Below are 25,131 nucleotides of genomic sequence, written 5' to 3' on the forward strand. Positions count from 1 at the left end.
CGTCCCAGAGCTCAGGCCGTGCTGGGCACAGGGCAGCGGGAGCCAGGGGGCCGGGCAGGAGGCAGAACAGCCCCTGCGGACCCGTGGGGCACAGCCTGGGGCCGGGCTGCCCAGGGCACCCCAGGTTACAAGGGCAGGATGCCACGGCCCCCACACTGCTCACCTCTGCCCAGATCCATCCCTGCCCCGGCACCCTGCGCCTCCCTCAGCCCTGCAGTGACAGACGTGAGCGTGCTGGTGGGGCCAGGGACGACGCGACAGACGGGACAGGACAGCCGTGAGGGTGCCGGGGTGGTGGGGGAGACCTCTGCTCCCAGGGACTCCCTGTTCATGGATCGTTGACTCAACAGGCCATAATGGCCCCATCCATCGGGGTCAATACGGGCGCCTTTGACACATGATAGACAATAATTGCTCCTGCTTAGAGACTTTTTAGTTCATGGATCATTGACCTGATGGGCTGTAACAGCTCAAAGGAGGCTGCACGCCCCTGCGCTTAAACGCCCTCAGGAGCAAGTGGCTGTGTAAAATGACAGCACGGGCTGTGTGAGACACGCTCCCCCCAAAACCACACTCCCCAGCACAGGTTAACGAAGGCCCCGGGGCCCCTGGAAGCCCTTGCTGCAGTATGGCCCCGGAGGCTGAGGCAGGAACAGGAGCCCAGGAGGGAGGGCGGGTGTGCTCCACATCCCTCAAGCACCATGGAGAGAGGGGTGCGCAGGGATGGCTTCACCTCCCACGGTCTGCAGGCTGGAGCTCCCATCTCCAACGGCAACTTCCAGGTATATGATTTAATGAAAGGCACAATAAGAAGTGAAACAATTAGAATTCTGCCTCATTATCATGGTAATCTTATCAGTCGGATAATGAGGTATTAATGGAGATTTAATGTGCCTCTCATAACAGAATCCCTTGGAGAAAACACATAAGGAAATTGCTGTAAATCCACTTAATGATGGAAAGGTCCCCAAACACCATATTCCAGAGGATGAAAAATGCTGGATGCAAATGAGAGAGAATCAAGGTCAATAACACTGCAGGGACCGAGCTGATGGCAGCACCGCGCTGCGGCCGCGCCACAGGGCAGGGAGGGAGGCAGCGGGACAGGGGCAGCCAGCGGGGCTGAGGCTGGGACAGAGGCTGGGACAGCAGGAGAGCTGGTCCTATGTGCAATGCCACCTCCAGCCCCGCCACCTTCAGCCCTCCACCTCCAGCCCTGCCACCTCCAGCACAAGCGCCGAGTGCGCCAGAGCACGGCGCAAACACCAAACGCAGGCGGCTAAACTGCTCTCCTTTTAATCAGTTTTTACAGAATAATACATTACTAGTCACGTTAGAGACAAGGTGGGTTCCTGTACACAAGATTGTGCAAGCTCATTAATTTAGATTTATAAAGGCTTTACCAGTTTCCAGGAGGAGAGGCAGTACAAAGCTTTTAAACAGAGGTAAAGCACAATTAAAAGGTACAGAACACACACTACTAACTCAGCAGAGATTAATTCTCAAGTAGTACAGGCTCAACCAAGTCACCAGCTGTTACCCAGTTACTCCTCCCATCCCTGTCCCCGGTGCTGCCGGGTGCTGGTGCAGCGTGGCCCTGCAGGGCCCCTGTGCCCGAGGCCTCGCTGCAGCCCCCGTCGCAGCCCCACAGCCCCGCCAGCCTCACCCTGCCAGAACCTGGCTCAGTGGAATGCCCACAAACCAGCCCTGTGCTGGCCAGAAACGCCCCTCCGGGGAACAGGGTCACTGTGGCTTTTTTCCTGGTATTTATGGCAGTTACATTCAGCGTTTGGTACTTCAAAACAAAAACTTTTAAACTCAAACACTTGGCAGGCCACACACGTCCCAGCGCTCCTCAGAGCAGCCCAACAGCTTTAAAGGCAAATCTCACTTCAGGGTGGGAAGGACCGCAAAGGTCACAAGGAATCTTCCTGGCATGAAAACCCTCTCCCTTCCTCTGCCCCAGGAGGAAGCCCCTTCCCCTGCAGCGCCCTGGGGCAGGGCCACGTCGCCTTCCTCCCCACACACCAAACGGCCCCCAGGGCCAGGCCTGTGCTCTGCTGCCCCAGCCTCCCGCTACACCTCGCTCACGCTCCAGTGGCCCCAGTCAGTGAAGTGCAGAGCTGGGCCCTTTGGGCAGCAGCTACGTTACTTTTGGTCCTTTATGCACTCACTGTCTTCTCACCTTTACTATTGCACACCAAAACCTAACGACAGCACTTGCTAAACATGTCATCAGTTGAAAACAAAACATACAGGACAGCAGGGGGAAAAGAGGACATGACAGGAAAGTATTTGTTTGGAAAGCCTAATTCTCTAACTACACCTACCAAGACTATATAAAGGACTTTCAGAGTAGGTTGGAAAAAAGCAGCAAAGGACCATGTCGCTGTGAGACTCTCAGGTCACCTGGGCTCACTGAAACACCCACTGGTTTTTAAATAACTAATTAATCATTTAAAAAACTCCTCCAGTTCTCTGAAGTGATTTCTACACAGAAAAACAAAACCTGTGAAGGAAACGGTTCTTGCCCCTTCCCTAAAGGAGAGCAAATCCCAAAGACCTGGAGGTGCTGATCAAACTCTGTGCGGAGAAGCAACACGCAGAGCCTCACCTCCAAGGTCCTTGGGCCACCTGTAAGGACTGTACAGATACTCCCCTCAACTAAAACCCCAACAGCAGGACTAAAAGAACTTTCATACATCAGTCAAGAACTTTCATACATCAGTCTTAATGTCTCAGATATTCAAGTAAGAGCTGGGTATTACAGGACACTTCAACATAAATAAGTTTCTATTGCTTTTCACTACCATCTGGCCGTATCTTTGAGGGCATGTTTGTGCTTGGCTGCTGAGTGTGACCGGTTAGGGCTGTGCTGGCAGTATTGTTACACGTTCAGCACCAAAACTCATCAAGGCTAAATAACTCCAACACTGCAGAGCTACAGACTGAGCTACCACAGTAAGGCAGGTCGGAAGGATTTTGTGTTGCTCCTCCACACGACCAAGTCTCTAACAGAGGAGAAAGACTATAAATAAAGAAGCGACATCCCACCCTCTCAGCTGCCATTAATTTGGCAAGATGCTACACTGAATTACTTGTTAGAGTCCTGGAAAGTAAGTTTCTTTAATTATGCCTCGACAAGCAGCACACACAAATCAACACTTGCTACTTGACAGAAACTGCTCCAGTTTCAATTAACCAAACATTTCCCAAGGTTTTAACCAAAATGCACACACACACACAGAGAATTAATTGCCTTTTGGAAAGAATGGGAGAAAGATTTTGCTTTCTTTACCACTTAGACACCAAGTCTGAACACATCCCTCTGTCAGAAGTGCAAAGAACACTCTGGGAAGAGCAAGAAGTAATACTGACACGAAGATGTCCAACGCCCACTGTGCCTCTGGCTCAGGAACAGCGAGTGTCCACACACAGGGACCAACCGCCAGCCACCCCTCAGAGCGCTCCACAAGAACACACGTGGTGTTGTGCATAAAAACATCTTTACATTGACAATTGTCAGTTTAGGGGAAAGGTGGGGTGAAAAAATCTATAAAACACCCTGAACTGATGCCATGATATGTTTCATAAAGAACAGTGTTGTATTTTAAAATATCTTCTATGAACAGTAAAACTTGCCCTGCTGCACAGCAGACAACACGCACGTTTAGTAAAAACGTTCACCGAGACCCCTGGCATATGTATTTAATGTCACTAATCAAAATATATATTACAGCCCAAGGTTCTGTTAAGGATCTCTGTTTGGGGTTTGTACAGTATACACAATATCTCAAAAAAAATATTACAGTAAGGTACTTTACTTCTCCTTTTTTATATTAGACCTATCTATTGTAACTTACAGCCCCTCTCTTCTATATATCCAAGCCTAATGCCCCAGCCAAAAAGTGTTCAGCTATCTAACAAGCCCTGTCTACTATAAATTCCAGTTTTAGAAACTTCAGTAATCTTAATTACATTTTAATAAATAGCTCAGTTTGACCTTTTTTAATCTCAGCCTTTCGAGGAAGTCCTTCCGTTACCAAAGCACAGCACGTGTCACAACCCGTTAGAGGCCAGAGAGGCTCCTGCTTGTTTATTCAAAGGATAATGAGTCCAAAGATAACTGCAATGCATTAAATATAGTTATAGAATATTTACACGGTCTTCTCAGATTCCCAGTTGAGGTGAACAGAAGTGATAACTGATGTCAGCTACCTCAAACCTTCAGCGTGGCTGGTGTGTTATTAATCAAAGGTGTATTTAGCTAGAAAGGATAATAAGTGGTCGCCCTGATTCTTCGTGGCTTAGTTTTCTATTAGAAATTAAACGAAGTGAATCATTCAAGTGAGTAAGAATTCAGGTAAGGGGGTGGTGGAAAAAGCATGAAGAATTTTCTGCATGTTTTGAGAATCCAAAATACCTGAAAACTGTGGTCCCTTCTGCAGTGCCAGGGTCTACAGGGGAGAAAAACGCAACCAACAGAGAAGAGGAAAACCTGTTAAATTAATTAGATTAGTAAAGGTGTGTTCGAAAACGCCCCAGTTCTGTACAGTATTATACAAGGAAAGTCCCTTCTCCAGCTTTGGCAGCTGTTGTACATTCTTGCACTCCCCTTCCACAACCACTCGGCCCGTGCGTGTGCTGTTTGAGTTACTTGCGATCATCAATAGTTTTAATGAATTCAACTGCTGCTGTGAACTGCATCCACCAGTATGATTCCTCTCCAGATAAACAGTTGGCGTAGAAACTACTGATGTACTGAACAGTGGACAGCAAGCAAGGTGGATTTGCCTGAGGGTTAAAGAAGAAAGAGATGCTCATAGCTTGTTTGCAAAGCTAAACACAAGATCCAGAACAGAAATACAATTCTCTTTGTGCACTCAAAATACAGAGCTATGCATCTGTAGGGTACTGAACACCCCATTTCACACACTCAGAGGCACCAGGACTTGATGAAAGGAGTGTTTTTCCAACAAGGAAAGATGGGTAGCAGTCCAAGAGAAAGACAGGTAACACTGCCAAGATCTCATATGTCATCAAAGATGTCAACATGTGGAAAAGCCTCTTGTTTTAGCATTTAACACAGGACAGACCATTCTCCAAACCCTCACACACCAAAAAGGGTCAGCAACACAATGCAAGTCAGTCCTACTGGGGATCTGGGTCCTGAAAGAGGACAGCATTAAGCAGGCACAGGTGAGAGATGCTGGTGGTCATATCTCAGAAGCCCTCACTACTCTACACAAGTCTGCACCCCAATTTCCTCAGCTCCAAATGCAACGTTTGCTTGGACTCACCAACCATAAGTGCCACGACATTTCTGATGTTTCTACTTAAACCTCGGAGTCAGAACTGGGGCTGAGCCCAGCTCACTCCCAGCACCCAAACACACCGTTCTTCTTCTTCCTGAAATTTGCTTCTTTATTACAAGAATGAGCCGGAGTTTGTGATCTTTGCAGAACTCACCTTTATGAGAACAAAGACCAGAACAGGAACAAAATCGTCTGCCCCAGGTACTGAATCCTCGTTTGCCAGACTCAGCAGGTTCATGATGGTGGAGCACATCCTCAGGATACACTGCACTTTGTCTCGGGGGGTTTTGTAGGCGCTTATCGTGCGGATTTCAGACTGGGCCGACGGCCACGGTGCCTCCCGCAGATACACCTGGGAAAACAACAACAGCTGTCGGTTCTGGTTTGCCCAAGCTACTGCTGTGCACCACAGAGGAACTGAAGTACCAGAGACCTGCAGATAGGAGAGAGGCTTGGGCAAAATGGAAGGCTTGAAGTCAAGATGCTGACAGTACCCTCCCAAAGAAGGTGGCTTCCTGCTGTGTTACAATAAAAGACTCCAAGGAGCTGCACTCTGACATCCTTCACCTGTCTGTGCCTCTTACCACTCCTCCAGTACATCCAGAGCTCTGTCTTTGTCTTCTGTACCAGCAGCTTTATGAACACACTATTTTGAGTCACACAGTTCAAGTACTGGACTGAGAACTATGAAGGCTGCAAACATCCAGGCTCTGACAGGCTTCCTCTGCCTACAAACCTGTTTTCAGTAACCCTATTAACCATGAGAAAGCACTGAGCAGAGTCAGAGATCTGCAAAGTTCCATAAAGTTTACCTGACAGCTGTAAACTGCAGCTATGGCATATGAACCACACTAGAAGCATAAAGGAGTCAAACCTTGTCTTTGGAAGCAAATTACCAGGAAGTTACCACATCTCAGTGCAGTGTGGTAGCAGGTCTTGAACTTTACTCTCAGGACAGAGGCGGCAAAACCAGAAAAGAAGTGAATTTATAAAGATCAGTTAGTGGAAGATGCTAAAGCAAGGATACAGCATGTTCTGCCTGCAGGATATTTCAGATGTCACAGAAAATAATGTGTAAAACAAACCAACCCTCTCCCCAACCCAAACGCACTCAAAACCAAGCACCTCAACCCACAAAGGAAAGTGAAGGAAAGGAGAAGTTGTTACCTCGGGTATCTGAAGCGCTTTGTGGTTTGCAGTCACTACTTTAGATAACCTCTGTATGTGCTCATGAAGGACTCTGAAAGAAAACAAGAGTGAGACGTTAGCAGCAGCCAGGCAGTGCTGGGTTCCCACTAGCTTTAAGTCTGACACTACAAGAGAGATCTTCAGGAATGCTGTAACCACGATGGGCCTGGGTCAGGGGGAGATGCAGATGACTCTGCCACAGAATGAATACAATCACACAGCTGGCAGAGCCTTCAAACAGTGTGTGTTCTGGACCACAAAAACCTCCAAAGCACGGAAAATACTGTACCAAACCAGGACATGGAAGGAGTCCTGAAGCAGATTTTGATTGCTGTCTCAGCCTGATCTGCAGATCTGAGGGGCTGTGTCCCCAGCCGTTACATTTTCAGCCTTATTCAGTGCTAGCAGTTTGGTGCAAACACAAACTTTTGTTTATGATGATAAGCAATTCCTTGTTCTTTTACAAAATGTTCTGAAAGGAAGCACGAGTTCATATGGCATGGCTGATTCAGTCACGTCTGTCACATGGAGACTGCACAGCTTCCATCTGCACCCACTGCAAAACAGAAACCAGGTACTTCACATTGCATTAACTTACTGGTCACGCAGAATATCTCCATCCTGATTAGGGTAGAAGGCAAGCTTAAAAATACGATTCATCACACTGCGTTCTATGGCTAATTGTGCATCCTGAAGCTGTTCCTCACTGGCATTCTGCCATATGGCATCCTGAGCCATAGCCCCATACAAGAACTGGAGAAAATCCTCCACTTGGGCTGTTTTATCATCTGCTGCTGTGAGCTTCTGGAAATCTGATGAAAAGTAAAATGAGAGAGAACATTCAGTTAAGTAAAAACCATTACTTCTCATAGGGCTTTCTGGAAAGAAGAGCCCAGAATCTACTCAGACTTCTTGCCAGGCATCACTGAGGCTGTTTTGCCCACGTCCCAGTATGGGAAATACAAGCAGGAACACTTGAAATAAATGGAGGAATTAAAGGAAATTTAATAACATACATAACACATTTAGCAAAGCATATGGCCAAAATACTCTACTAGATGCGGTGTTCATCACTTCCTCTGCAGTACCAGTTCCTTCCAGCCACCCACAGACATAACACCCAGGCCAATCACCACAACTGCCACTGGTAGGAGCCAGCACTTGCAAAGTCATCAGATGCTAGCGGGGATGGGGGTGAGATATCAAGAAAACCCATCTGTACCACTTCCTACTCCTACCTTCAGTGAGTGTGCAGAGTTGCAGCACTTGTATTTGTCTACAAAATACAGAATGAGTGATGTTGCCAAGTTAATGCTGCGTGACCAAATCACTGGCCATTGATCAGCTTCACATTTATAGCACTGTGCGCCACAAGACAACTGCCACTCACATCTGCCAGCACCCTAAATGCCACAGTTGCTAATTCCTCTTTTAGATCATCCAGAAATAGCTGTCTCCTTTCTGTCCAAAGGAAGGGCTTTAACTCTTGTCTGGGTCACTGGATCTTGCTACCAGAACTTTAATCCCAGTATATCTGAAGTTCTTGTACTAATTCCAGCCTATGAAGGCACATTTAATGTGAAGCCTATATGCTCCAGCAGGCAAGATCAGTCTCCAAATTTATTATGTACTTCATTAAGTCAGGTACGTGCACAGAGAACACAGAAAAAGTTGAAGTGACTCTGTTTTGAGAGAGTTATCTTCCTGGTGCCACTATCCCTTCTGATATATTTTTGAATCTTTGATTCACTTGATCCATACTGCTCCTCCCCCCTGGATCTTCTAATGCACAACCACAGGTTCTGTACTGAGGACTGAATGCTACAACTTTAATTTGTCCGTAGATCTAAAATAATTAATAGTATTCACGCTTCTTCCATGGGGCAGATGCTAGGTAATATGATTTAGCATAACTTTTTAGGCCAAATGAGGTCAAATTACCTTCCTTCTCTTAGCTCATGAAAAATGCAGACAGTGACCAAGGCTTAGCTGTCACAACACACTTTAAAGTCACAGTAATCTGTCTATTGCAGCCATTAATCCACCATTTGAAATGAAAGCCACGTGAAAATGTGTTCCTCAGATCAGAAACTGTATTTTAAAACATTAACCCAAGCCAGCATCTAAATATGGAGCACAGGAATAAACACTCCATGGTCATCTTACCTTGAATAAACTCCCTTATCTTCTTTTCTTTGCTTTCCAGCAGCAGCCTCACACAGACTGTGGTGAAGTATCTGTTGGCCACCTCTTTATCTCGCAGAACTCTTTGCAACAGCCTTTCCAGGTGTGCCTGTGTTGTTTGCAGGCCTTGGCGACATCGAGTTAAATAGGCAATATATGGAGCTCTCTTCCTGAAATAGAGTGCTCTACTTTAGATTCAGAATAAAGACAGAGGCTAATAGCTTTACAAAGTGTTAAGTTTAAGAATCCTCGACCTGTCGTTTTTAAAACAAAGATAACACCTGAATTAGGAAGCTCTGTCTTGCAGAGATTTCTCTGACTGAACTCACTGCCCTCACAGTCCTCAGAGTGCTAGACTAAAGCCAATTCCAAACAGCATTTCTCATGTGCCAGAGCTGAGTATGAGTCACAAATTGATTTAACCTGAGTTTATTACTATCTGCACTGACTTAAGATCCAAGCTTTTTTTAAGCCATTCACAGACAGGTGAGACAACTTCATCATTTTGATGTGTCATGGTTTGACATGACAGCCTTTTCTGGTAAGGGGGAAGGGGCTGCAAAGATGGCTCCTGTAAGAAGTTGCTCACAACTCTCCCCAGCTCTGAGCCAGACCCACTTCTGGGGCTGAGCCAATTAGACGCCTCCACGATCACTTTTTAAGAAGAAGCCGGAAGGGGAGGTGTCTTCCTCCATCTTCTTTCTTTCTTCTGCCCCTTCTTCTCTTCTTCTGGCTGGTGGTGGTGCAAGGAGTAGGAACGGTGAGAGAAACAACCATGCGGACTCCAAGGTCAGTGATGAAAGGGAGGAGGTGTACTGTAGCAGAGACTCCCCTGCATTCTATGGAGAGAACTGGTGAAGCTGAGATTTATTTTCATTTCTTTAAAGACCCCGCATCAGCGGTACAGACTCATTCTGATAATGAGCCCGCATCAGGGGCAGAAACTCATTTTGCTAAAGCTGACCCCGGACCAGGGGCAGCGATTCACTTCATTAAAGGCCCCGAGCCAGGGACAGTGATTTTGGCCGGAGGAGGCCTTGTCCCGAAGGAGGGGCCCTTTATCACTATGGCCGGAGCAGGCCCTGTCCTGAGGAAGGGACCCAATATCCACAGCTGCAACTGTGGGGAGGAACCCACGACAAAGCAGCTCATTAAACTTATGCCCAGAACCATAATTGGCAGTGAGCCCTCCCTGCCCTTGTCTCAATCCACAACAATCTTGCTTATCTTTTTACTCCCATTTCACTGGGTCCTCCGCCATCTTAACGAGGGTGGGGGTGAATGGGGGCATCGAGCAAGAAACTGTCGTGGTGCTGTTGTGCTAGCTGGGCCAAACCACGACATGATGTCATAACCTGATCTGGTAACCCAATCTGCCAGTGAATAAATACATGCATTTGGAAACCGATTATTAATAAGACCCTAAACAAACTACCTGTAGTCCTCTGCAATAGATGCCAGCAGCTTTCGACAGGTCCTGTTGTCAAAGCGGCTCACACATCGCATGGTCTCTTGCAGCTGGGCCATCAGATTCTTGTCTTGGAGGTTAATAGCTTCAGCTAGCTGAACTTTCAAGAAGCACACAATTTCATTATCTAATAAAGAACAAAGGAAAAATATTGAGGGAAAGAAATGCAGGCAAGGTGAAAACAAAACTTATGTGAATATGGGAAATGTGTAATGGTTTTTAGTCTCCACCCATGGAGCAGAGCAAGTGCCACTGGATGAGGGGAACAAAGAGCCACACTCAATAACCAACACTGGTATGTATAAAGAACGTTTACCTTCAGGGTCTGTGTGGTCTGGAAGACCATTCCTTGTTGAATGTGTCAGCATTGGGAAGGCGACAGAATCTGCTGAACAAAGAGCCAATCTCAATTTCTTCTTTGCGTCCCTTAAAGAGGAAGAACATTTTCTTAACAGAGTTGCTGCAAGGTCTAAACACCAAGGTGCTCTGTCCTCTCAGGTTACAACTGAGGGAACACAACACTTTGAGATGTTTAAAACTAAAAGCACATAAAAGTTTGCAATTGATCCATATTAAGATTTTTGTGGGAATCTATCACATGGCTTCACCTTTAAACTCTACTCTCTGGGTAAGATCAAACCTGCAAATACATTTACCTATAGGAGAAAGCAGAACTTTGTGGCTGTGCTACTTGACTTGCAGAGTCTGGGAGATCATCTGCAGACATGTTTTGCAAAGCCTCATCTCGTGGAGAGTCGTGCATACTCTCACCATCCCCAAGAGCCTCTGTGGAAATGAAAACAACAATCTCATACTTGAAGGGAGGAGTCAGAAGACGAAACTAGAGTAACATTCTCTGTTTTCTTCTTGTTATTCTAAGGTTGGTAGAGGGGGAACAGAGACAGCAAATAAAACAATTTGTTCTGAATGAGTGAAAAAGAAAAAATACACAAGTCACTAAGAAGAAATGGCCTCAGCTTTGGAAGGCAATATACTTCTTCAATACTCACTAAAAGGAAAAACACAACTGGTATGAGATATGCAATTAAAAACCAGCCACCTCAGTGGCAATACAAAGGAGTTGCCCCTGGGAATACTGATTTAGTTCCCAGCCTCTGAGGGACTGTCCCACAGACTTTTTGACAGCACATTCCTGGTTTAGAGCTCACACTGTTCAGCTGTTAGTACTAACACCGGCCTAGAATACTGAAGCGTTTTTATCTTTGAGAAGGAGAAACTATGTTGGTGATGATTCTGAAAGCCAGGTGCTCACCTGCCCCGTCGTAGCTCGCTATGGCCCCTTCGCTGGGACTCGTGCGTTTAATTGCATTCCTGTATTTGTCCAGAATGTCCTCGGCAGCTTGTGCCTGGGCACTCAGCCTGGGGCTGGGATCATCTGCAAGACCATGCAAAACAACCCACCTTAACCTTGGATTGCAAAGACAGAAATGGACACCTACACACTTGGACTCTGGTTTATCCACACCATATACAAACAGCTGCCTGTTTTTGGTGGAGGCACATTTCAAATATAAAGTCTGAAGCAAAAGCAGGAGGGAAAAAAAAGGTACAATGAAAGTGAACAAATAAAGCCAGATCCTTAGCATATTTGTACTATGTACACAAATGGGCCTTGGATGTTTGGAGACTTTTAGAAATGGTTATGCAAACAGAAAACTAAACACCTCGGGCTCAAATCATGTTTAATTTAGCACTTAGGTAATTATTACAGGAACGTGTCTGCAGCACTCCTTCCAGCTCAGCTATGACAAGGGCATGAGCTTTGTAATGAGGGGAAAAAAGTGAAGGCTTAAGTTGAGACTCTAGTACTGTACATACTGGCAGAAGCATGACAATTTAAAAACAGTCTTCAAGTCAAGAAGTCTTTATCCACTTTCCTATTCAGAAAGCCAGTTGTGAACATTAACTACAAGAGCACACACCCTTCTGGAAATAGATACCTGGTGGGCACTCTGCAACTGCACAGGGCATGTTATGACAGAAAATTACTATGGTGACATTATTCACATACCTTGAAGTGATGAGTATCTGTCAGGCACCATGTCATCTTTGTCTTTTTCTTGTTTTTCTTTCTTCCTAAATGGAATAGGAGCTGAAAATACAAGCAAGGCACTTTATCAGAGACTACGCTGAGATAATGGCCAGGTTGAAGAAACTTTAAGAGGTGCTTAATGCAGAAGCTTGTCATCAAAGAAATGTCAATGAAAGCATAAGTCTAACTATAGGGTGGAGCAGAACTGTACTGTCATCACGTGTGGTAAGCTCTGCCTCTAACAGACATGCTCCCATGAGTCAGCCAGAACAGTTTTGCCTTCCAGGTACAGTACAGTACACTCTAGGCAACCACTAGCCAAGGGAGCCAGGCAGCTTCCCATTTCTACTTTAGTTTAGCCAACAGTCCTAACTCAAATGCTGGTCATAACAACATGACCAACATTTCCTTTCTGGCAACTTGCTCCCTCTAGTAAGTTCAGGGAGAAGAGCAAAGCCAATACTGTGTGAAATGGAAAAAACAAGTCATATTATAATACTGGCACACTGTCTGAAGTCAGAGACTGAAAGGGTTACCCTGGCTCTTTTCTAACTATTTTCTAGTCTAAAACAATGCAAGACTATCTAATATTGCAGACACTATTCCATCCCCATTTGTCATTATTCACTAGATGGAAGCCAAATGTTATCTTGAATAAGCTTTACTTTGTAAATAGCCAAAGCCTAATTTCCACCCACGTCGTGTTACAAGCGATAACCCAAGATATCAGCCCCCTTCAACTGGCACAGCACCATCCCCAGGGAGCTGGCTGGTGCTCAGGGAAGCTGCACTGCAGCTCATGCAATACAGACATGAAATGCCTGGTCTCATGGAGGATTCCAGGGTTTTTGAGTGATGAAGACAACACGATTCCTAAACAAATTCCTGTCAGCTTACACATCTCTTTACAGGTACTGCAGACTTTGTACTTCAATAGTTCTCTCTTTACTGCAGCGCTTGCAATGTTATGAGAATCCTTTATCTCCCAGAACTAAGCAGGACAGCTATCAGTCTGCTTGGCTTTTCAAAGTGGAACTGTATACACTTTCCACAAAAGTGATGAAAGATATAACAAAGGCAGTGTGCACTCTTCCTGAAGTGCCAAAACCAGATGGACATGATGCTACCTTTGGGCATGGCAGACACAAAGCGTTTCCTCCACCAGGGCTTGTTTCTGTCAGACTTCTCATCATCACTGTCTTTTCGCTCCTCAATCTGTAGAAGACAGAGTCTACATTTAGGCACCTACCATACCAAGCATAAGGACAAACTTCTCGACATTAGGGCATGTCTCATTGACTGTAAAACCAGAACTACAGCAGAGCACAGAAAGCCACAGCAGGTTAAGTTAGAAACAGCCCTCCTGGAGAGGACAGCCTATAAATGCAAAACTTATTTCTTTTTAAAATAAAATCACTTTTGCAGGCTGCTGCAGCATTTGAAATGTAAACATTACAGTAAATCTGAAGTGCCATGAAATCAAGTAAAGCTCATCCAGTAAATTTAAGAGAAGCCAGATTGATTGAAGCCACTCTGAACATCTGTAGCTTTAGCATCTAAAACATTCCTGGCCAGCACTTAAAAGGTAACAAAAGAGCATTGTAACTCCTCGGCTAAACACGTCACACCAGCTTCTGGCATTAGATACAAACTTAAGGCAGGCATGCTAGGGAAAAAAAAAGATCAGCCAGAAGCCTCACCTCTCCCCTGGAAGAGTCTTTACTGGGAGATGAAGATGAGGACTGAGATGCAGCCACCAGAACAGCTGCCCCAGTGCTGGTGGTCGGCATGGGGAGCTCCCTCTCCTCGTTACCAGGACGCCTGTTCCACCCAGGATCACTCATCGGTCTCCGAACCGATGAGACTATGTCTGAGCTCCTGCTGCGGACCAGCCTCTCTGGGTAAGAATGTCTCTGCTTGAATGCTTCCAGATCAGCTGGAATTAAAGCGTGAGACCCAAAGTTCGGTAACCGGGCCTCAGTACCTCCCATAGCGCCTTCCAGGATCGGGGGATCTGGTGGTGGATGAGAGGGTCTTGCATAGTGTACTTTAGGCCTTACTACAGCTGACACACCTGGGGACATAGGTAGGAAAGAAGGAACACAAATTTCTTTTAAGCCTCTTCCAAATCAGCTGGTGTGAACACAGCAGCATTGCAAGGGCTGCTTTTCAAAAGAACAACCTTCTTTACAACTCACTCTCATTTGATGCCAGAGGGTCAAACAATGCAAGCAAAGAATCTGTCTGAGAAGGAGGAGATGTCAACTGACTGGCCCCTGGAATACAGGCAAAAAAAAAGTCAGTGCTGTCCTAAGAACCACCTACAACATAAGGGACACCTGAAAGAGCCCCAAGAAACACAAGTTCATGAAATTACAATGCAAAATACTTTAAAAAAAAAGTAGGGGAATCTTGAGGAGCAGACCAGTTCCAAAATGCAAGCAGCCAGTCAGTGTAGTCAAACTAGGAAAAGGTGATCTTAGATCCAGTACTCAAGCTCTTGCACTACAAAGTACTGGAGCCTCTGTCAGAGAAATACAGTGCTGGCAAATAAAGGAAATATTAAGCTTAGCCACCACAACTTTGAAACTGGGAGACACTGTAAAATTTCAGGATTCTATAAATGTAATTTGTGATACTTCAGTTATCAGAGACTCTAATTTTCATTTACAGCAACTTGCTTACCATGGGCTGTTTCATCCATGTCAGGACTTGTCACAGAATCTTTTCCCCCAAAGTCAGAGCTACATTCAGACCTGAGATCCTCAATTTTATTAGGAATATCTTCAGATGTTGCACTAATACCTTAACACATAACAAAAGAAGCATCTGTAAGTCTTTTAGAGAAAAAAGAAGGAAAACCTTGAAGCTGTTAAAACATTCAGTGCAATAGTTCAGTCTGAACTCACAGCAGCACCGACACATGAATTTCCATACTTCTAAACCAACATTTCCTTTCTCCTCTGCATCAACTGTTTTAACACAGCCATGAATACACACTGACAATGGGAACTGGAAAGACACTTCATTCAGTTACAGCCTTTGCAGATAACAAAAAGCTGAAGTAGACACATTCTGATTTACTTAAATTTTAAAAGTTCTAATAACAAAACAATGCAAGAAAGTCAGAACTTTCTTCCAAGTCAATACTCCACTGCTAACCACTGCTACTGTAGCAAGGAGCATTCAACTCTCTGCTGCCTTTTTTATTTCTTCTGCAAGGTGAACACAGAATTATTGCTTTGAAAATTCCAGAATGAGTGCAAAGAGCTATGAGTGAAATGATGTGTAAGTAAAGCAAGTGCAACAAAGCAGATGTTGATCCCGTTCTAATAGAACAACAGAGACAATCAAACACACCTGATACAACGCTGAGGCCTGGGGTACTGGGTCGAGAACTGACCTCCCTGACATCTGTGTCATCAGATGTGCTGCCCAGCCCAGAACAGCTCTCCAGTTCTTGTAGTCTTTCCTCCTGTTTTAAGTCTGGGGCCTCTAGAAAAGGGAGATGGTGAAGAGTAGAGAGAAAAAGTATCATTACTCAATGCCATACTCCCTTAATATTTACACACAGAGGGAAAGGGGGTGTGTGTTGATTTAGTATTTTAAGTTCTAAGCTAACCCAATGAGCTCAGTGAGAGATTTCTCGCTATACAGAAGACAGGACTCTGCACAGCAATGCTCTATCTGCACAGGCATCCGAAGTTTTTACTCTTTTAGGTATTGTGTTTCTTAGACACAACAGCATACAGTCAAATCTTCACTAGCCAAAGTAAACTCTGGTCCCAGATAGCCCTACTTAACATCACAGGGAAAGAAAGCAAACAGAAGTTTGCTTTGCAATCCCTTCTCTCCCTTTTTAGACCTTGAGAATGTCACACAAGTTTCTCCCAAGGCTTTCTGTCTTCTCTCTGCCTAGGAACAGCTTGTTCTTCTAATGCTGGAAGTATCCACAGACACTAATTTAACTCGAGGACAATAACTTCTTGAAAAAAGAAAGAGGAAGAGACTGCTGTTTTGCATTATATGCCTCTGGAAGAGTCTTGATTCATTCTACAGAAATAAGCAAAACCTGTCCGATTCTGACCTGAATCACTGGGTAATACTTCCACACTCCACGCCTCACTTGTGGTTTCTGATATGGTTGAACCTGTGCAGGGATCAAGCAACACGGATCCTGAACCTGGTAAACACAGCAAGCTGCCTAGCATGTTCTCTGCAGCTGCACCTGCAAAAGTAAAGCCGAAGCGTATAGCTAGATACAGGCTTCTTGGAGACAGCTCCAATAAGAGACAAATCAGAACACACTTTCAGTGTCCTTAGTAAAGAAATCAGGAAAGACAACGTTGAAAAGATAGAAATGAGCAACCAAATACAAAACAGTTCGTGCACATAAAATCTTCCTAGAGAAGGGCTCCAGTTTATCAATGGAAACACACCTAGTTAGGAAAGGGAGGGTGGCTCTGCAGCCTCGCTGTTTTAGAGCAAGCCTGAAGCACTTCAACGTACCAGATTACCACCAAGTTACCTGCTATTTCTTGCAAACGGTCTTCGTCGATATTTGGATCAAAGTCACTTCCCAAGACGTCTGTACTCCAGGTTTCACTCACGGTTTCTGATATATCTCTGTCATCAGTCAGCCCCATCATATCACGGATTTCAAACTTACGGAGCTTGTCATCCAGATTATCCTGAGTTGTGGCTATGTAAAAAGAAACAGTTCTCAATGTTTGAAAGGCTTCTACAACTACTTCTGTTTGAAAATCTGTAAGAGTGCATTATAGGGAAAAAACACCAGACAACCCTCTAGTACTGTAAGTAAGGTCTGTAAGGCACTACTGAACTATACAAGAGACACTGCCTGGAAACAGCTTTTAAACACATTAGAGATAAAACAACAAAAATCTTGGACTATACATGGTGACCTGACAACCAAATTGTCAGGCAAATGAAGAAAATCTAGCGCATTATCAGGAAACTGATACAATTCCTGCAAAGCTTATGAAAAACTGAGGTCTCTAGAGACCATTCAAGTCCAAATCCCCTGCTCAAAAAAGGGTCAATTAGAGCAGGTTGCTCATGGCCATGTCCAGTCATGTTTTGAATATCTCCAAGGCTGGAGACACCACAATCTCTTTGGGCAACCTGTTCCAGCATTGGACTAACATACATTAATCAGGAAGCTATCCAGATGCTTTAAGACTACCCCAATCCAGATCATTCTGTTTCCTGAGGGAAAAACTTGGTATCAAGCAAAACTTCATTAGCAGTTTCCTACGAAGGACTTAAGCCTCAAAACTCCAGCTAATTTCTTAAGAATGGACTACAAGAAATATTTCTAGAAAGAAGAAAACAAATAAAACCAGAAATAAATGTAAAAGTAGATTGAGCAAGGAAAATCTTCACTTATTTTTCCCTGAACTAGTCAATTTTCCAGCCTTTCCCTACAGAACTTTGGCTTTACCATCTACAGCACCTCAGACACCTGTATTAGAGATTTGCACCTGCCTTGTTCGTGCTCCAGCAGCTGCAGAGCTTCCACACCATTGCTCCCAGAGGGGCCTGCACCGAGCTCTGACACAGACTCCCCTTCCAAATCCAACGACGACACAGAGTTGGAGCGATTCGAAGGACCTGTGAAAAACAGATTTTTACTGTAAACCTAATTTGAATAACAGTTCCCAAACATACAGCAACAACAGTCCAGGGCACAATCAACTAGAAAGACTGGAAAAAATAAAGTAGCAGTTCCAATACAAAGTACTGAACTGAGGAGCTACATGCACATTTGCTCTCGACTCCTATTGTGCAGGGATCACACCTGTGCTGTGCTTTCTACTGCCCATGTTTAGAGTACCTACTAATCATGACAGTCTACAGGCACATTACCAGAAAGGGCTGGAATCTCATCATTTCCATACTTTAATGAAAAGGTCAAGAAAGTCTTTGCTGTATTTGTTCACTTGTCCGTGAATTTTTTTTTCTTATTTAGAGGAGAGAGAGAGCAAAAAGCTACCTAAAGTAATGCATGTTGTGTCATCTGTATGAACCTTCAATGCTACAAGTAAATCTGCACTTTGTTTGAGGTTCACACAAAGGAGTTGCCCAGAGTCCAGAAACTATTCTGAGACATGTAATAGCTTATTAAAACACGATGAAGAACAAATCTGAGAAGTCTCAGTTGAGATCTCAGTTACATTAATAATTAGCACTGCACTTCACTTGCCAATTAAAAAAAGAAGAAGAAAAATCCCCGTTTTCTCTTTCTAAATACACTTAGTTCTTTCCTCCCTAATTCCCATTCTCAGTTATGCCTTTGCAGGTCAACACTCAGCTCCAGAGTTTTTTCACTGAATGGCTCTTAGGGTAAAATAGCACAGTCCTCAATGGCAAAGCTGACATGCTGTGTTAACAGAAGTGCCTTTTACAGTTAAGGGGAAAAAAAAGGGACAAAACTTCTTCAAGACTTAAGTAGCCCTTCACCTTCAGATATTCCTTCCAGATTATCACTGCAGAGGGAAAAGCGCAAGGTTTTATCAGGTTTACCATGGAGCTTGTTTTCATCGACGGGGACATCTCCTTGTCCACTATCTGCAAGCTGCATATTTAAGACCTGGAGAGAAAGAAACAAGATGTCCTGAAATAATCTGTTTTTCTGATAATTAATTAGAAAGTAAAGCACTGTACACATTTTTCACACTGTTCCCCTAGATGTTAATGGCACAATTAAATTTCTAACATTCCATTTGAAACAGAAGACAGCAATCTCCAAAGCCAGAGCTTGGAGAGAATGTAAGGGAACCCAGATGTGAACATAAGGCAAGTCCTGATAATAATGGAGCCACCAGCTCCCTCCTCACTGCAGCAGACCAATATAAAATGGAAACTGATCGTTACGAGGCTGCAAAAGGAGATTATCCAAACTATCAGGCAAGGCAGCAAAGATGAAAGCAGAAGCCGTGCTACAGCTGGTGAAAGAAAAGGCTGTAAAACCAGCCTTACCCTAAGCAACAGAGTCTGAAGGCATTGATGGCAACATGACCACAGCTCCGCCCTCACAAGAAGCTGAGCCTGTGCGTTTCAAGTCTGAGCTGCCAAAAACGTCGGGATCAGTGTTCCAGTTCTGTCATTCACCTGTGCCACTTGATCCAAAGGACAGAGCATGCAGAGAGATAATGGAATCAGTTTCTTCAGGCTCAGAAACAATAGCCCAAGTTTGCGCTTAAACATGTTACACGACAAAGCCTCCTCACAAATCTGCCAGGTTCATTTTCCTGTGTTAATGTATCACTTCTCACAGACATACTAAGTGAGGAAAAAAACATCTGACAGAGAAATTTGAAAGCTACACCCCCCACACTCAGTAAAATGAAGTCAGGATTTTAATTCCCATTCTGGATTTACTACCCAAACTCAGTGTCACAACGTCACTGCTCTGCTATCAGAGAACACAGAGGCTGGCTGTACTTTTCCAAATATCAAGGATGTGACAGGTTTTGCATACCTCATTTTCTGACATCATTCCTGGAGTAATCTGTGGGCCTGTCCCTAAGGAAATAACCAGCACTTCTTCTGGCTGCACTTCTGGGATGGTCTCCTGAGAGGATCCTTCATGATCTCCGTGCTGATCCATCAGAATATTTGATCTACTTCTGCTACGAGTTGCTAAAAAAGGTATTTTGAACATTAACATTAGAAACTTTTTCCTTGTTTAAAGAGAACAACAAGAAAAACACAATACAATGGAAATACAGAGCAGCAATGTTTGCAATTAATAATATGGACACTAAATAAACTTACAAAATGAAAGGTCATATTAGACTTTGAGAGATGGAACTGGTGTTTAAATTTGAGTAGTGCTCTGTGAAAAAGCAAGCTTTCAAATAAAAGTTGAGAAACGAGGTGTACTACATGCTGTCTGCCTGCACAAATTCAGTGTGCTCCAATCACAAAGACCTTTAATAAATTAATTAAGAAGCAGTTTGTTACCACCAGAAAAAGTTTAGGTTCCTGTGGTTTATATCTCTGCTTAATTAATTTATTTAGAAGCATTTTCTCCTAAAAAGCTGGGAAATCTGATTCTAATAGGTGTCTAAAACCCAGACACAAAATTCAACATCAGGTGGTTTACTTCAATGATTTGGTGGCTCTATGAAGCAGTCTCCTATTCCCACATTTGGCACCGTGGAAGGAAAAACGCCCACAGGGAATTAAGATTTCTAAGTATGGCAGCATGACACCAGTTATTTCTTTATTTGATCTGCAGAAAACAAGGCAAGAGTGCAGGAATCACAGCCAAATTCTGGTTATCACACAAAGGCACACAAGGTGTTTTTAGAAACCACATGTACACACAAAATGACTGATACAGAACTCAATGAAGAAACCTGAAACAGCAACTCATTGCCAAAATAAAGCAAAGGCATGCTTGAGTCATGTGTTACAAGTAGAAGTTTCACAGAGAAGAATGGAAAGAGGGCATTACCCACCAAAAGGGGTTACTAGAGTTATATGAGCTGAAAGATTGGTAGCAGAAGTATCCCAGGCAGTAATGGCTGCCAATTGCTGTCCTGGATTTGGCAAGCATTAAAATGAAACAAAAGAAACAAAAACTTTGAGCAAAAGCTATTTTATACCATAAAATAAATGCTGTTGTGCCACTATGTAATAGGCATAAGACCAGAACCACTCAGAAGCAGAGTTAAAACAACATGGGACGGGTTTGTCTGGCGGCTGGTTTCGTGAGCGGGGTTTGCCACTTGGCAGGCTCTGTGTATTTTCATCCTGTCACACACTAATACCAAACCTCCCTCTCAAACGAAATATCCCATGTGGTCACATTCATGTAAGCACATACCAAAGGAGAGTATCATACTTCCTATTTTAAGTGAAAATATTATTGAGATTCAAAAGTTCAAGACTCAGAAATCCTGTCCAACAAGAGGGCAAAAAGCCAACAAACACAACATTGCATTACAATGTGCTAACAATTGCAACTACAACGGGCAAATAACAGACAAAGCAGAAAGCAGCTCTCCTCAACACCTTCTCCAAGAGTTCTGCTCTTGCTTTCTCATCCTGCTCCACATTTGCTCTCTTTCAAGACATAAAGATTTTAAACTTATTCTATCCTACTAATTAAATGTCATCATTTCCATCTTACCAATAAATCCTTCCTAATGAAGATTCCTAATCTTTGTTTTTCCTAATAAATCTTCCCCCCTACACCTGTTTCCCATCTTCAAACTTTCCCTTTGTTATCACTGCACTAGCATGACCACCAGCCACTCAAGGGTTTTTCTCACGTTCAATCAGTGATGAAGTCCACCATACTTGCACCACAAAGCAAGTTACCCGCCTTTCTAGGCAAAACATTCTTCATCATCTACACAAAAAAAGTAGGAATTGAAGGTGTAGTCAAAGAACAGTCCCAAAAGACTGAAAGAGTGGCACAGAAAATATATCAAAGTACCAGAAACCATGCACCAAGCCTGCTTGCTCTCCTCACCTATTGGCAGTCGATTTTTTTTGTTAGCTGGAGTAGTTGCAGGAGAAAGTTGAGGGGTATTATAGGGAGTCATTTCAAGGCTGCTGCTTTTCCCTGGTTTGTTCTGGGGTAAGTTTGCCAGCAAGTTTTCCAAAGCCATCCGATCTTCCTTGAGCTGGTCACTTGACATTACATTCCGCATAAAGCCCACCTAAAAACACACAATTAGTGTTGGCAAGAACTGCAGCATAAATTATCAGCCTTATTTATCCTATCTGTAAACATATGGGCACAAGTTTACACTACTTCTTTTTAAGAACTGAAGATATTACCAGAGCAGTTAGCTGGCTGTATGTCATGTAAACCACTGTTCTGCTCAGCCCCTCCAGAAGGTTAACAGAAGACAGGGGAGGCGTTTCAACTGCACGCCCATCAATCACCACATCCAGGAAAGCAGCAACACAGCTCTGCAAAGACAAGAAATTGCTTTTAGATGACAGACCATTTACTGGAGTTTGGAGAGCACATAAGTTACAGAAAGAGTTAAGTTTTCCTTCCTACTTTTACAATCTTAGGGTAAAATACTACATATCATGAAAGCCACTGCAGAGTGAGCTGGAAAGCCCATTTTCAGCATTTCCTTTCTTCCTTTTCTGCATTCTAACCCATTATTCACTTCAGCATCACCTTAGTTTATAAAAATTAACTTTTATGGTTATTAAACTGCCCTTCCCTGAAGTGTCTGCTGAGCACAGACTGAAAAGGAAACAAGGAAGCAACACACAGTATCACTTTCTAGTTTGCTTGCACTTTACCTAAGTAATAGACATGTAAATTTGTATGAGGACTGTGTAACAAAAAGCAAAAACCTTGAAGTTACACAAGCAAATCAACTGGGTTTTAAACATATGAAATACATTAAATTTCCCTGTTCCTCTTCTGAAGTGAATCTCAGTATTGCTACAGACGACCCACACAAAAAACTGAACAAAGCCAGCACAACTATGCAAAAAACAGAAGTCACTTGCCCTAACAAATGACCTGGTGTTAAACCAGGTTTCATATAAATTTGTCTCAGATCAAAGTGCTTTCTTTAGGTCCAGCAGAAGAAGCCCAGACAGTAACTCAGCATTTCAGCTTCAAAGGTAACTTGCTTTTATTCCTTTTTTGTACTTTTTTTTTAAGAAATATGATGTTAAAGTAGGAGCAAGAATCTCCAGCCCTCAACTCTAGTACTGAAGATTTTGTTTCCAGCTTTGTGCAGTTTAATCTGGTCTTCAGTACACATAACTTGGAAGTTAAATGCTTAATAAGTCCTTTGGAACACCTGAAAAAAAAGAGAGTGCAGAAGGGTGAAGTATACACATGAGTCTGAGCTTCTTTCAGTCTGGATTCTTACTTTGTCAAATTTAGCAAGGTTGCTCTTCATATGTGGATCTCCCTCTTCAAAACCTGTCATTGCCAACTGCTGCAGAAGTCTCCCAACCTGAAAAGAAAAAGAAGTATGAAGAATAAGCGCTTCAAAACAACATCATGATGACCTAGTGATAAAAAAGTTAAGAAAACCTCCTCTGTTCTACATTTTGTTCCATTTAATAGTCCAACAAATACTTCTGATTAAATGGATAGAGTCTTGTACTTGCATTCAGGGAAGAAAAAATATGCAAGAAGCTTTAGAAAAAAAGCAGTCATTGCATCTCACAAGAAAATCTGCACACGCAGTGTGAGCATCCATACTTCCCCCCTTCCCTGGAACAAAGCGTGTTTTGTTTTTACAACACGTCAGAACCGAGGGTTGAATCTAGGTCATCTTAAACCCAGAGACTTTAAAAGGCTGTATGTATTTTATAAAGACTTCATTGGAGGAAAAAAAAAGAGCAAGAGGGCTAATCCTTTTTTCAGAGCACATATTCCTTATTAATCTTCAACTACAGAACAACCCCCAGTGTTAACAAGTCACCAGCTGCAAGCTCTGCTACAGCCTGCAAGCAGTGACACAGGCAAGGACTACCAATGGACTTCAGAAAAGCATAATCTGGCATAATATCTAACATCAGCAAGAACAGCACAACACTGGTTTACAATCAGTCCAGAATTCATCCTATAGTCACTTTTACACTTTCTCTTACATCCCTTAGAAGACCTTTAAGAAAGTACCTTTGTAGCTTTTCTAAGAGATAAGGGAACACACACTACCGTTTTTAAAGTCAATATTTTAAGTATATAAACTGCAAGCATGCCTTTTCAACACTGACAGGAACAGTTTGCTAGCATTCATTGGTAGGAGGGACAGAACCTTTACCTTTACTGTATTAGTATCAGTTCTAGTGAGAAAAAACTGGCCAAGAACATTTCTTTTTGTTAAGACTACTTTAAAGTGAATCGTACCTGCATCAGATTAAATCTTGCCACCTCGTTTATTGGAGCATCAGAAATTATCCCATACTGTTCTGGGTTAACAATTGCAGGGCAGATGAAGCATGCCAGGAGAAGGTCTGTGCACATGGCTCTGACCTCCCCAACCTCCAGCCTGTCTACACACGAGAGTGTTTTGTACATTTGTGACACAATCCACCTCAAGCTGTGAGGAAAACAGTAAGTGTTTTGTTTGAGATAGCCAATGAATTTGTTCACCAAGGCTACCAGCTTGGCCTCATTGGAGTCAACCATCTCTTGGACTCTTTGCTTGAACTTATCCGTGCCTTTCTCTCCAAATAACTTCTCCTGTTGCACTGGGGAGAATCTCTCAATTAACTTGTTTGGATCAGTTTCCAGGTGGTCTTCATCTTCAACCAGAAGCTGCATGATTGGCTCATGTAAAGTGGCAGTAAGAAAAAGTTTTGCAGAAAAAAGTCCTTCAGAGAAAAGTTTGAATAAGATGCTGAATGCACAGGTGCCTCGCCTCAGCAGCCGCCGAGGGTTGTCGCTCTCCTTGAGTTCAAACTCAATCAGATAGCGGAGGACCTGGAGGAGGTAGCTCTCATCCTCCTGCATGATGCAGTTCCCATAAATGGAGGTAAAGACTGTGTGAATGACACTCTGAGTGTTGTCCTGGTTGAGCTTCTCTCCAGCAACTAGACAGGACGCAATAAGCCTAGGGTTCTCTCTCAACCTGTTTAGGAATTCTCCATAGGCAGTCTCCTGAAATCCCAACTGCTTGTATCCATCCACAAACTGTGTGTCCTCCAAGACTTTGGCATGCTGGCAACACTCAGCAGGAGAAGCTTCAGCACTTAAAAGAAAAACATTGAGCAGTTTAAGTAACTCTTAAGCAAACAAATGTCATAAAAGATGCCAAGTGGACAATCTATCAACAGGACTTCCACCAAGGAAAAGTCCTTCCAGACAGCCAACGCAAATGATTCGCGAATTCAGGAACAGGGAGAATTTGCTCCTACAAACTGTGAACAGAGGCAAACCAAACATTCAGTTTAAA

General features: G+C 43.6%; 1 protein-coding gene across 9 annotated transcripts in view; it reads right to left on the bottom strand.

Annotated features, from left to right (window-relative positions):
* Positions 1-1,280: 1,280 nt before the first annotated feature.
* GAPVD1 (GTPase activating protein and VPS9 domains 1) overlaps positions 1,281-25,131 on the bottom strand; it is a 30,046-nt gene continuing 6,195 nt past the window's right edge. For 4 of the 9 annotated variants that reach the window (XM_062011282.1, XM_062011283.1, XM_062011279.1 and 1 more), the window contains 24 exons: positions 24,084-24,927; positions 23,095-23,181; positions 22,028-22,162; positions 21,717-21,906; positions 19,713-19,873; positions 18,692-18,821; positions 17,717-17,842; positions 16,737-16,910; positions 16,296-16,436; positions 15,569-15,703; positions 14,894-15,013; positions 14,407-14,484; positions 13,909-14,282; positions 13,336-13,423; positions 12,188-12,268; positions 11,429-11,551; positions 10,812-10,941; positions 10,472-10,581; positions 10,123-10,282; positions 8,670-8,857; positions 7,102-7,315; positions 6,483-6,555; positions 5,470-5,667; positions 1,281-4,794 (listed from right to left, as the gene is read on the bottom strand). In XM_062011282.1, the coding sequence (XP_061867266.1) occupies positions 4,654-4,794; positions 5,470-5,667; positions 6,483-6,555; positions 7,102-7,315; positions 8,670-8,857; positions 10,123-10,282; positions 10,472-10,581; positions 10,812-10,941; positions 11,429-11,551; positions 12,188-12,268; positions 13,336-13,423; positions 13,909-14,282; positions 14,407-14,484; positions 14,894-15,013; positions 15,569-15,703; positions 16,296-16,436; positions 16,737-16,910; positions 17,717-17,842; positions 18,692-18,821; positions 19,713-19,873; positions 21,717-21,906; positions 22,028-22,162; positions 23,095-23,181; positions 24,084-24,927 (4,201 nt within the window). In that variant the 3' untranslated portion in view covers positions 1,281-4,653. Of the gene's footprint in view, positions 4,795-5,469; positions 5,668-6,482; positions 6,556-7,101; positions 7,316-8,669; positions 8,858-9,305; positions 9,539-9,605; positions 10,283-10,471; positions 10,582-10,811; positions 10,942-11,428; positions 11,552-12,187; positions 12,269-13,335; positions 13,424-13,908; positions 14,283-14,406; positions 14,485-14,893; positions 15,014-15,568; positions 15,704-16,295; positions 16,437-16,736; positions 16,911-17,716; positions 17,843-18,691; positions 18,822-19,228; positions 19,351-19,712; positions 19,874-21,716; positions 21,907-22,027; positions 22,163-23,094; positions 23,182-24,083; positions 24,928-25,131 lie in introns of those variants that run through there. The other 5 variants (XM_062011284.1, XM_062011285.1, XR_009820036.1 and 2 more) reach the window with 5 other exon arrangements.

The sequence above is a fragment of the Colius striatus genome, chromosome 19, assembly GCF_028858725.1.
Source record: "Colius striatus isolate bColStr4 chromosome 19, bColStr4.1.hap1, whole genome shotgun sequence".
NCBI lineage: Eukaryota > Metazoa > Chordata > Aves > Coliiformes > Coliidae > Colius > Colius striatus.